We start from the raw sequence: 11856 nt of genomic DNA on the forward strand, positions 1-11856 counted from the left end.
AGAGCAGGGATGGGAGCAGAGGCAGGCTTGGAGCTTGTCATCCCAGGGATCATCCTGTGCAGGGTGTAGGGCTGCTCAGGCACCAAGCAGCAGTGCAAAGAGACTCCTGCTCTCTCTTTGGGTAATTCCTGGTTTTCAAGCCTCGTCTGTAGGGATTTGCATGGGTCTGATAATGTCTGCTGGTCTAGCCCTCTGCCCAGACCCTTGCCCTAGGCTGGATGCCACCTGCCTGTCCTGGTGACAGGCATCCTCCACTGGAGTGGGTCCCAGTTATGCGCGGTGCTGTCATCTGCCTAGTGTCTGCCAGGCCTTGGGCACCCTGCAGCCCTCCCTGCCCTCAGGAAGGGCTGTTATCCTGGCACTGATGGGCAGATGATTGCCCCAGGCTCCACGATGTCGCAGAGCCAGGCAGAGAGCACAGTTGCGCCCTCTTCTCCATTAAAGCCCAGCTCCGTCTCTGGGACTGGGGACATGGCCAATGCCAAGAGCTGCCCCATCTCCCTCCCTGGTGTGTGACACTCCTCAGACATCAGCTCGTGTACTGCAGTTTTTTGGCAGCGGCTGGATGGGTCTTGAAAAGGATGGAATTTCCCAAATGAGTCAATGCTTTAAGGATCATCGACCCCAGAGCATCCCAGTGCCCTGTCCCTTTGACAACATTAAAAGTCCCAGCCCAGAGCATCAACTTTCTTGGGATATTTTCTCGGTGAAATGGGCCATGTCTCCCCTATACCAGGGGAAATTTTGAAATCCCTGTCCTGGGAAGAGCTGCTCAGGAGGACAGCCAGACCTAAAAGAGCCAATGGCCCCTGCAGTGCATGGGGACACCATGCCCCACCAGACCTAAGACCTCCAGCCACCAAGCAGGAACAGGACCGAGTGCCCTGGGGGTGCACCTTGCTCCCTCACCATCCCTGTCAGTGCCCATCCCCTGCTCCCAGCTGGGACCCCATGTGTCAGAGTCTCTGACCTGGGCTGGGAAGGTTGGGATTCTGCTGCCTGGTGGGTACCCCAAGCTTGTGAGCAAGGAGAGCAGAGACGGTTGGATGTCCTCCATGTCCAGGGGGGTCAGCTTCCCTCCTGCATGCCGTAGCTGCCCACCAAGTTAGTGAGAGCAGCACTAGCTCAGGGATTTAAGAGCCAACATGTTTTTTCCACCATGGCTGGTGATGTGAGACTCCTGCTCCCATTCTTGTAGGCTTCCTTCTCCCCTGGGTTTTCCAGGCTTTTGGATATCACCACACAAGCAGGTAACCCAAACCGGCCGCAGAGGCCCTGGGGAAATGTGCTGCTGCTTCTGATCATAACTGGGCGTTTTAAGAAGAACCAGATGATAAAGCCAGGAGTTCTGCCAGGTGCTCTGACATGAAAGAAGCAGGGAGGGAGGAGGGATTTTGCTTTTTTTTTTTTTTCCTGAGGCTTGTGTATTTCCTTACAAGTTTATAAATCACTTCACGGATCATTCTCCCCCTTTCAAGTCAGTCTCAGATTGATCCCCATGCCCATGTGTTAAGCACGCAGCCTCGGGAGCCCCCACACATGCACAGCAGCAGGATGCTTTCAAAGGCAGTGCTGCAGGCAGCTGCCTGCAGGCAGCTCCTTCCTCGCCTCGCCAGCACCTCAGGGAGAGGAGGTGAAGCTGGGGCTGGGCTGAGGCTGCCATGGCAAGGTCTGATGTTGCCTTCTCCTGTTTACCTTTCAGGTTGCCTGTCCTGGAGACCACGGCACCGTCTGGCGATGTGACTCATCCCCACCACCTGGTCTCAGTGGTCCCCAGCAGATACCCACGCTGGTTCACCCTGGGGCACCTGGAGTCACAGCAGTGCGAGCTGGCTTCCACCATGCTCACTGCAGCCAAAGGTTGGTGAGGCGCTGGCTCTGGGACAGGGGAGATGGGACAGAGCTGCAGAAGAGCATCAAAGGAACTTTACTGGAGAAAAGAGGGAGCTCCTCTTCTCCCTCGAGTGCTGGTGGAAATCAGGCTGGGTGCCCCTCTGGCAGCCCACCGCAGCCCCCTGGCAGCTGGCCTTGGAGCAGCCCAGTGGAGTCTGAGATCTTTGGGGCTCTGGTCCCAAAGGCCCCTAGGGCTCATGATCCAGCAGGGCAGGGCAGGGTGTTCCCAAGAAGTGTGTGCAGCCTTGCAGGGATGCCGACTGCAGTGCCAGGTATCCTGGGTAGTGCTCCTGGGTGATGCTGGACCATGCCTGCCCTGCAGCATGGTCAGCTGCCAGGTCTGCCAGCCCTCCCCAACATACCATGGGTTCATGCTGTGGCCTTTTCATTAAATATCTCTGCCCAGAAACCAGCTGCACTGGGACAGTGAGGACCTTCTGCCCTGCGAGGGCCAGTGAGCTGAGCATTTACTGCTGCCCGCTGCTGTCCCACAGAGTCTGCGTCAGCCTCCAGCAAACTGTGCTGCCAGCCTGATGGGGAAGGTGTAGCAAGCTCCAACCTCATGCCCTCAGCAGCCTCTTCTCTCCTTCCAGCTCTCCTCCTCTTGGTAGCTTTTCCAGGGCTGGTGGTGACCAGCCCCTGCCTTGCAGCACCCTGATAAAGAGCTGGCACCTGGATGAAAGCAGCTTATCCTTAGTATATTCTCCCTTCCAGCCCTTAATGGGGATGAGTTTTTTATGCCTGGGTTGTAGGGCTGTTGGATTACGTCTGTTTTTCCCATCATGCCCTTCCCCAGGTGACCCTGTGCTGCAGCATGTCCTGATGTGATCCTGGATCCTCGTAGCCTCTCTCGCCTGCGCCCCCGCAAGCTGTTTTAGGGAGGCTTGGATTTTGGTGGCAGTGCAAGCAGCTGCTGTGGGTGGCAGGCGATATCTTTAGCTATTAGTCACCCAAGATGTCTCTGCATGCCCAGGTGCAGCACTAGGTTTTTCACACTGTTGTGTGTTATTTGGTTTTCTTTGTGTGAGCTTCATCTGCTCAGTTTATGACTATGGGAGCAGAAACGTGAACCTGGAACAAAGCAGAGAGACCTGATGTGGCATGTTGGCAACTCTGGTCTGCAGCCATGCCAAAGGTCCCTCTCCCCACTCTGTCTCACAGGGGCTGACAGGAGGATTTCCCAAGCCAGATGCAGGTTCACAACATTAATGTGCCTTTTGGGTCCCTCTTCCAAGATTCTGCCCATCTCCCAAAGCCATCACCTATCCTTCTAGCACCCATGTCCTCCTGTGGCAGGAGACCAACAGCATCACTGGGTGTTGTGCCAGGAACCCCCTTCTTTGGCAGTATCTCAGCCTGTCTCAGTCATGCGAGCTGTGTGCCTGACCTGGGATGTCCAGGTCCAAGCAGCAGTGAGTCTGGGTCACCCTGGCCCGGCCTTTGCTAGACTTGCAGAGGAAATCAACTTACTGGACAAGACAGTATGTACGCAGCAAACAGCTTTTCTTCTTCTTTTTAATGTTCCTAAATGAAGACTGACCTTTCTGCAACCGTTCAGCACTGAGCATCTCCCCAGACCCCTCCTTTGTTGAGAAAAGGCTGCTTTACAGCTGTCAAACTTGAGCCCAGGGTAAAACACTCAGGTGCCCGGAGATGTCTGCAGATGCTCCAGGACGTGTCTGGGATCACTCAAGGTTGTTTGTCCTCTCCGTGAGACAGTGGTCTTGAGCGAGGATGGATGCTGTAGGATGTGTCACCTCTTTGGGAGGACACCCCATTTTGCTGTTGGACTGCAGGGCTTGATCCAGCATCTCTGTCTCCCTCCATGTGCATGTCCAGAGGGGCTGACCATGCTGAAGGGGCTGTTCACCACCTGGTGCAGGCAGGAGATGGGCTTGGGGGCAAGGTAGGGGGAGGCCAAGCCATCTGACCATCCTTTCCTGCACCCAGGGGATATGCTGCGCTTACGCACGGTGCTGGAGGCCATCCAGAAGAACATCCACTCCTCCTCCTTAATCTTCAAGCTGGCCCAAGATGCATTCAAGATTGCCACACCAGCTGACAGCAACTCGGACACAACGCTGCTCAATGTGGCGCTGGAGCTGGGTCTCCAGGTACAGGACAGCATAGGGGGATGCTGGTGGCCCTTCTGTCTTCCACCAAGCAGATGGTCCCCCATGGAAGGAGTAAATTCATCTCTGCATGTCCCTGAACAGGGGACCTCAGCCCCAGGAGAGGCCCCTGTGCCCACTGGGGTTTGGGTGGAGGGAAGGCAGCACTGGGGAGCCTTGCAGGGAGCTGGTAGCCAGCTGGGCCAGGAGGATTTTTGGGGAGTGCCATGGTGTTGGGTGGCCTCAGTGGAGCCCTGTGGGGCAGCCGGTCACCCTGGGTTTGCCTCACAGGTGATGCGCATGACCCTGTCCACCCTTAACTGGCGGCGACGGGAGATGGTGAGGTGGCTGGTGACGTGCGCTACCGAAGTGGGTGAGTGCCTCACTGCATGGGATGGATCCGGCCTGCATCTGCTGGGAGCGGGGTGGGCATGGACATCCCAGTGTCATTGATAGCCCTGGGTGTCTGAGCAATCCTGAGTCTCCCAATTTTTCCTGGGTAACTGGATGCACTCCCAGAGTGCCACCTGGCAGGGCTGGGGCCACAATGGTGGCCAGGTTCAGGACTGGGACAGGTACCCTGTACTCCCAGACCAGTTCAGTGATGTTTGCTGCGCTGTGCAGCATGGCCAAGCAGGATAGCCTCTGCCTGTCCCCCTCCGCCCTGTCCCTGTTGGAGCGGAGGCAGCGGCTCAGCACTGCTGCAGGCTGGCTTTGCCCTGGCTCCGGGCCCCTGGGGACTTGGAAGAGCACTGTGATCCGTGCCATGCTCCAGGGCTGTGCCATGAACCCAGTGTTTTCTTGCAGGGGTGAGGGCCCTGGTGAGCATCCTGCAGAGCTGGTACTCGCTGTTCACCCCCACGGAAGCCACCAGCATTGTGGCAGCCACGGTGATGTCCCACAATACCATCCTGCGCCTGAGCCTGGACTACCCGCAGCGGGAAGAGCTGGCCAGCTGCGCCCGCACCCTGGCCCTGCAGTGCGCCATGAAGGACCCGCAGAACTGCGCCCTGTCTGCCCTGACCCTCTGCGAGAAGGACCACATTGCCTTCGAGACTGCCTACCAGATCGTCATTGATGCCGCCTCCACCGGCATGACCTACACCCAGCTCTTCACCATCGCCCGCTACATGGAGCACCGGGGCTACCCACTCCGGGCGTTCAAACTGGCCTCATTGGCCATGACGCATCTCAACCTGGCCTACAACCAGGACACGCACCCAGCCATCAACGATGTGCTCTGGGCCTGCGCCTTGAGCCACTCTCTGGGCAAAAACGAGCTGGCGGCCATCATCCCGCTGGTGGTGAAGAGCGTGCACTGTGCCACGGTGCTCTCGGACATCCTTCGCCGCTGCACCATGACGGCCCCAGGGCTGGCCGGCATCCCCGGCCGTAGGAACTCGGGAAAGCTGATGTCCACCGACAAAGCCCCGCTGCGACAGCTGCTGGACGCGACGATAAGCGCCTACATCAACACCACCCACTCCCGGCTCACCCACATCAGCCCGCGGCACTATGGGGAGTTTATCGAGTTCCTCAGCAAGGCCAGGGAGACCTTCCTCCTGGCGCAGGACGGGCACATACAGTTTGCCCAGTTCATTGACAATCTCAAACAAATCTACAAAGGCAAGAAAAAACTGATGCTGCTGGTGCGAGAACGGTTTGGGTGAGCCCTGGTTCCCGCCACACTCACTGGCAGGGTCCAGCCGCAGTACGGGGACTTGGGAGAGAAGAAGGAAGGAAAGCAGAGATCACCTTCCCCCCATCGGTAGAGGCTACTCTGTTCTGGTCTTCTGTTTCTTTTTTTTTGTTTTGTTTTCTTTTTTTTTTGTTTTCTTTCTTGGATTTAACCATTTCACACGCTGAGAGGATCCAGAGATTCCTTGGGCACAAACCAAAAGGCAACCACGGGGAAAAAGGATGGTTCACTCAGCCCCCTGCCCTCCCTTGCCAATACCAAAAGCTAACCTGGAAATCTAATACCTCTTTCCTGAAGGAAGCGGTCGCTGGAGGGATCCGAAGGTTGCAAAATGCAAAAATCTTTAAAATTACATGGGGAATTAAAAAAAAAAAAAAAAAGGAAGAAAGAGCGAGCAAAGAAACCCGCAACACTAGAACCTCATGCGTCACCAAAAGCGATGGCTTTGCAAAGCGCTTCTCCCGCCCACCCGAGACATGCAAACTCCTCTATTTGTGAAGATACTTCAATAAAAACAAGTTAAAGTAACTGTTCTCAGGGATTGCTTACTAAAAGTAACACAAAAAAAAAAGCATTTATGATACTGTAAATACTATAGTATATGTGTCAATTATTAAATTGTAAAGTTATAATTATTTATAATTCTGTCTTTTATTTGGGGGATACTTGAAATTGTCGTGGGCTGGGGCGATTATTTTTATTATTGCTATTATTATTATTATTATAACTATTATTTAAAAAAAAAAACCACAAAACACAACCACAGACAAAAAGAGGAGGAGGCACGCGAACATTTCTCAGGTTCCCACGGCATCGTTGGCAGCGAGAAGGGTGTGGGGGGAGGCGAACGTCCGCTCAACTCGCAGCCCTGGGACAGACGGACGGACGGAAGGAGGAGCAGCAGCCCAGCGCTTGAGGACAGCAAAGGAAGGGACTTGGAGCAACACTCGCTCGGACGTGCATGGATGCTGGCGAGGGAGGACGCGAGCCCATCGCCTCGTACGTGGCTGTCTCCCGGCGGGTGCAGGGGTGCGAGGCGCCGGGGCAGGGGCGTGGGCACCAGGGCTGCCCGGCTCATGGGGAGGGAGAGGGGGCAGGCGCAGCTGCGCCACCCCCCCGCACCATTCTGCTTCCTGGCTCTGTGGTGTGGCCAATGCTCAGCCCTTCCCGGCTTCGCCCAGCGCCACGGGCAGACTCTCCAGCCCCGGGCTGGCGGCTCTTCGGTTTTGGTTCATTTCTTTGCCAGTGGGTCAGGAGGGCTGGGGGGGCAACGGCTGGTCTGGATGGTGTCTTGTAGTTAGAGAACGTGGGCTAGTTATCTGCTGTCTGGTTTGACTTAATTTTTTTGGCAAGTGACTTGTGTCCGCGCTCCGGCCAGGAAACCAATTGTATTTGGTCTCTGTCGCCACCAAAATAGCGGTCTTCAACCAGTCTGTTCCTCTCTTTTTTCCTTTTTTTTTTTTGCGTGCGTGCGTGTATGTGTGTGTGCGACCTCTTCATCTGATGTTTAATAATAAAAGGGATGAACATTACTGCTTGTATCTCTACTGCCTTTCTCTGAAGTTGGAAGTGTCACCACACTTGCTGAGCAGCCTGGCATTGTGGGCAATGCAATCAGGGCAGAGCCCCAGGGAGGAGGCAGTATTGCAGCCCCCTACGGTACCCAGCTCCTGCACCCCCCAGCACCGGGGAACGGAGCAGTGACAAGGCACCCCAGCTGCTTCAAGGTGCAATTCCCTGCCAATCTCAGCATCAGCAGGTCCCTGCCCACCCTCGTGGCACTGCCCCATCCATGCCAGCTAGAGCAGTGTTGATGCCTGTGTCTTGATCCATCCTACAGCCAGCCTGGAACAGTGAGTGCTGCGGTGTGGGATGGGGTGGCATGCAGTCATAACCCAGGGTGTCTGGCTGCTGCCGGCACCCTGGGCTGCCTTCTGCAGGGTTTGCTGAGCCCCAGGCAGACGTGGCCGAGAGGGTCAGAGGTGATGGGGAGGTGGGCGTTGGGGGAGAAAGATCCAGGACCAGTGGGATGGTCCCAAAGAGGCTCAGGGAGCTGGAGGAGGGTGCTGGCGGTGCAAGGGCCATGGTGTCTGCAGGGCTTCTGCCATGTGACTGGCTGTCCTCCAGGTGAGTCCTGCTGGGTCTCCCACCCCCTTGAGGATACCTTGGGTCAATGTCACATTCCCTATTCCCACCTGAGCAGGACTGTGGCATGGATCATGCTGAGCCTGTGGCAGTGGTGGGCTGTGAGCCCCCAGGCTGTGACCTGGCCAGCATCTGGCAGTGCATCACCCCAAGCAGGGCTGAGCACATCTGTGGTGCCAGGAGACACCTATTGCGCTCTGGGCTCACATCCTCTTGCACAAGCCCTTGGCACAACACTGCAGCCTGGCAGGGAGAGGCATCTCCCCTTCTTTGCTGGCATCCTTATTTCCCCATTCTGACCTGCAGGATGGGGCTCAGAGGCTCCCCCGACCTCACGTGCCCCACTGCCAGGCTGCCATTGCTGCCCCTCTCCTCCAGAGCCATCCAGTTCCCCGTCCCCCTAGCCAGAGCCGCCACACGGCTGCTGTGGAGAAGGTGCTGGTTTAATGCTGCAGCCCAGCCTGGAGCGAGCCGGTGACCACTTGGGGCAACTGTGCCCAAACCGGAGTCCTGTCCCCAAGCCCCCAGGCTCAGCTGTGCTTGTTGATGTGGCGGGAATGAGCGTGCACAGCCTCCACGAAGGCACCCACGTGCTCGGGGCTTATGTCAGGGTAGAGGCCGTGGCCCAGGTTGGCAATGTAGCGTTGGGTCCCAAAACCCTCCAGCATCTTCTTCACCAGCTCGCCAATCTTCTCCTGCAGGCACAGAGGGAGACCATGTGTCAGCCCCATCCAGCCCAGGCTACTCCACCCCCACCAGTCCCTAGCCAGCCTGGGGGACTGCTGCAACATGAGCCAGCGCTGCCGGTGGGAAACTGAGGCAGGAGGCCTTTAACACAGGCTAGAACTAGCCCCCACTGCTAGCGATGACCATGGCTCACCTTGGGTGCGTAGAGAGCACAGGGATCCAGGTTCCCTTGCAGAGTAACATCTTTCCCTGTCTGTGCACTGCAGTGGAGATGAAGCAGGTGAGTTGTTGCATGTGGTGCAGAGGCTGAGGGCAGCTGGGTGCCTGCAGCCCTCACCACAGGGCACACGGGACCCCTCAGTGCAACCCCTGGTTGCTGTGAGCTCCATGTAGCATGAGGACCCAACTATCCCCACCTCTGGAGCAGAAACCTCCAGGCCTGGGATGGCTCAGGGTAGAGAAAGAGGTCAGAGTACCCAGGCCGAGGTGTTGCCCAGGCACCTGAGCGCTCTGTCAGACTTACCGAGCTTCCTGGGGACGGATGGTCCAGTCAAGACCCACCACCTCATAACCAGCATGGGCCAGGTCATGCAGTGCGTAGTGCGCGTCCTTTGCAAAGATGATCTGGGAAGGGAGGAGTTGGGCAGTACCTGTGCTATGGGTCAGGCCCCTCTCCATAAGCTAGACTAGGGGAGGCAGGTACCAGGGGATGCACCCCTCTCCAGCAGCCCCCAAATGCTAGGGTGAACCCAGGCAGCCCTGACTCACCATGGGCACCAGGGGCAGCGCCTCCTCCTTCAGCTTGCTCTTGACAGCCTGGGCGATGTCTCGGATATAAGGCAGGGCGAAGTCCTGGAACTGCTCCGGGCCCAGGTGCCCCGCGTGGGACTCAAACAGCTGGAGCGCCTGCCAAGGACATAGGGCTGGGAAAGCCACACCTCAGTGCCTCTTCCTCCTCCTCCCACAAGCTAGACCCTCTCTGCTCCCTGTCCCCAGTCCCTGCCTGACCCTGTCCCCATGCCCCAGGACACACCTGCGCTCCAGCAGCCACCTGCCCCACTAGGTAGTCAGTGATGACATTAGCCAGCAGCCGCAGCAGTTGGTGGCTTGACTCGGGGTGACGGTAGAGCCAGCTCTTGGCCTTGGCCATTGTAGTGGAGCCGCCACCTTCAATCATGTAGGACATGAGCGTCCACTGCAGGAAGGAGAGGAGTGGAATAAGGATGGCAATGGAGATGGAAGACGACGCGAGGGGACAGTCACTGTGCTGAAGGTAGAACCTGTGAGCACCCCAGAGCCTGGGGCACACTGCTCCTGCATTGAATGGCCCTCACCTATGCACCCCTATAGCACCCACAGCTCTGGAGGTGTCATGGCCGGTGTCACCCCAGAAGAAAGGGCAGAGGAGCCCAGCTAGAAGCCCACATGGAGGAACCACATCACTTACAGGTGCCCCGGAGAACCCAATGAGGGGCACCCTGCCCTCCAGGCTGTGTCGTGTCAGCGTGATGGCCTGGAAGACGTAACCCAGCTCCGCAGTCACGTCCACCTTCTGTCGCAGTTTCAGCAGATCCTCCACCTCCTTCAGGGGCTCTGTGAATGTGGGTCCTTTGCCGGGGACCATGACAACCTCCATGCCTAGCGCCTGGGGACAGGGGAGAATGGAAGAAGCAAGAGTGGGGTGGCCCTTGAACCCAGCCCCGTTCCCAGCCACTGCTCCCCACCATGGCTCTCACCTGCGGCACCACCAAGATGTCAGAGAAGATGATGGCAGCATCCAGGGGAAATCGTCTGAGTGGCTGCGCAGGGGAAGAGACAGCGTCAGTGAGGGGCTGGGACCCCGTCCCATGGAGGATGTGGACAAGCACTTGGGGCAGTGGGGTCCCCAAGGGCTGCACAATTTACCAGGGCCACCTGGGATGGCCAGACCCAAGGTTTCTCCCTGTCCTCATCTGGGTGGGGACAGGGGACACACAGATCCCCCAGGGGATGCTTACCTGAAGAGTCAGCTCACAGCACAATTTGGGGCTCCGGCAAGTGGCGAAGAAATCCTGCGCCGCCCGGGTCTCCCGAAACTCTGCAAGTGACCGGCATGAGCATTATGGGGTGTGTGCCGGGCCCCCCTCATGGGTCTGTCGCCCCCCACACACCTCCGCCTGCTCACCGGGCAGGTAGCGCCCCGCCTGCCGCATGCACCACACCGGGGTGTGCTCTGTCTCCTCCCCACGCGCCGCTCGCAGGAACGTGTCATTCTTCAGCTTGGGGAAGCCCTTGGGGCTGCGGACAAAAGGGCAGATACGGGTTGTCACCCACGAGGGGTCCAGGTGCCCTGCCAGATCCCCGTGGCTGGGGGCAGGAGGCGTGAGGGCCAGTGGCTTGTCCCCACTCCCGGGCTGGTGACCGCAGGAAACGGCTTGCATCCAGCTGTGACAAACATGACCAACGTTCCTATGACAGTCCAGGGCCTCTTCCTGCTGGGGCCCATGGGGCCCTCCCCGGGGAGAGGCGATGCCTGGCCCAGGGTCCTGTGAGATTAAGTTATCAGGGCCAGCAGTCGCTCCCGCCTGGAGAGATTTGGGGCCAGTGGGGTGCAGGGGAGGGCAGCTCTGCCACTGGTGTCCCTGGCCCCTATCTGTGCTGTGCAACCCCCGGAGGCCCAGGCACCCGCCGAGGTGGCAACCACGCATCCCCAGCCTCCCCCCCGCGGTGTCACCGCCAAGGGGCTGCGGGAGCCTGGCCTGCCCCTGGGACGGGTACCCCGGGCAACCGCGGGGGACAGCCAGCACCATCCTGCTGTGACAGGTGGGGGCCACAGGGACAAAGTCCCTCAAACCTCCAGTGTGAGACCAGTGACTTCACTGCCACACCAGTGGACCTGCTGATCCATCCCAGTGGAGGACCAGTATTCCCAGTGCCTCACCATTGTAGGATCAGCCCCCCCCAGTGCCTCACCAGTGACCCCAGTGCAGGACTACGGTGCCAGCGCCGTATCCCCAGGGCCACACCAGGGCCTCACCACTATCCCCAGCACAGGACCCCAGCGCCTGAACACTATCCCCAGGGCCACACCAGTGACCCCAGTACAGGACTCCAGTGCCGGAGCGCCATTCCCAGGGCCACACCAGCGATCCCCGTGCAGGCCCCGGTGCGTGCCCCCCTTTCACCGCCCGCCCCGGTTACTCACAGGAGCCGCTCACCGCCCTCCATCCTCCTGCACCGCCCCGTTCCCCGGCGCCTCCGTTGCCTCCTGACGTCCCGCCCCTCCCCGCCCCCGTCACGCCCCCGTCACGCCCCCGTCACGCCCCACCGGCGCCGCCATCT

The 11856-nt window shown here is 58.6% G+C and overlaps 2 protein-coding genes across 2 annotated transcripts in view; one reads left to right on the forward strand and one right to left on the reverse strand.

Annotated features, from left to right (window-relative positions):
* ZSWIM5 (zinc finger SWIM-type containing 5) overlaps nt 1–6345 on the forward strand; it is a 102129-nt gene extending 95784 nt beyond the window's left edge. The window contains exons 11-14 of the mRNA XM_075097788.1: nt 1703–1860; nt 3844–4007; nt 4296–4377; nt 4812–6345. Of these exons, the coding sequence (XP_074953889.1) occupies nt 1703–1860; nt 3844–4007; nt 4296–4377; nt 4812–5674 (1267 nt within the window). The 3' untranslated portion in view covers nt 5675–6345. The remainder of the gene's footprint in view (nt 1–1702; nt 1861–3843; nt 4008–4295; nt 4378–4811) is intronic.
* A 1928-nt stretch (nt 6346–8273) lies between these two features.
* UROD (uroporphyrinogen decarboxylase) lies at nt 8274–11829 on the reverse strand. The gene is made up of 10 exons (XM_075097792.1): nt 11720–11829; nt 10700–10812; nt 10533–10612; nt 10272–10334; nt 9983–10180; nt 9569–9730; nt 9304–9441; nt 9059–9159; nt 8729–8795; nt 8274–8543 (listed from the first exon to the last, which is right to left on the reverse strand). Exons 1-10 carry the CDS (start codon nt 11740–11742, stop codon nt 8379–8381), a joined length of 1110 nt encoding a protein of 369 aa, XP_074953893.1. The 5' UTR covers nt 11743–11829; the 3' UTR covers nt 8274–8378.
* Between the last annotated feature and the right edge of the window lie 27 nt (nt 11830–11856).

This window comes from Phalacrocorax aristotelis, chromosome 6 (genome assembly GCF_949628215.1).
Source record: "Phalacrocorax aristotelis chromosome 6, bGulAri2.1, whole genome shotgun sequence".
NCBI lineage: Eukaryota > Metazoa > Chordata > Aves > Suliformes > Phalacrocoracidae > Phalacrocorax > Phalacrocorax aristotelis.

Bases quoted from the DNA above. Each gene is read 5' to 3' on its own strand.
- UROD (XM_075097792.1), bottom strand. From the start codon at position 11,742: ATGGAGGGCGGTGAGCGGCTCCT. The intron at 10,181-10,271 runs GTGAGAGCCATG...CCCTGTCCCCAG, and splicing joins ACATCTTGGTGGTGCCGCAG to GCGCTAGGCATGGAGGTTGT. The intron at 9,160-9,303 runs GTGAGTCAGGGC...CTCCCTTCCCAG, and splicing joins CGCTGCCCCTGGTGCCCATG to ATCATCTTTGCAAAGGACGC.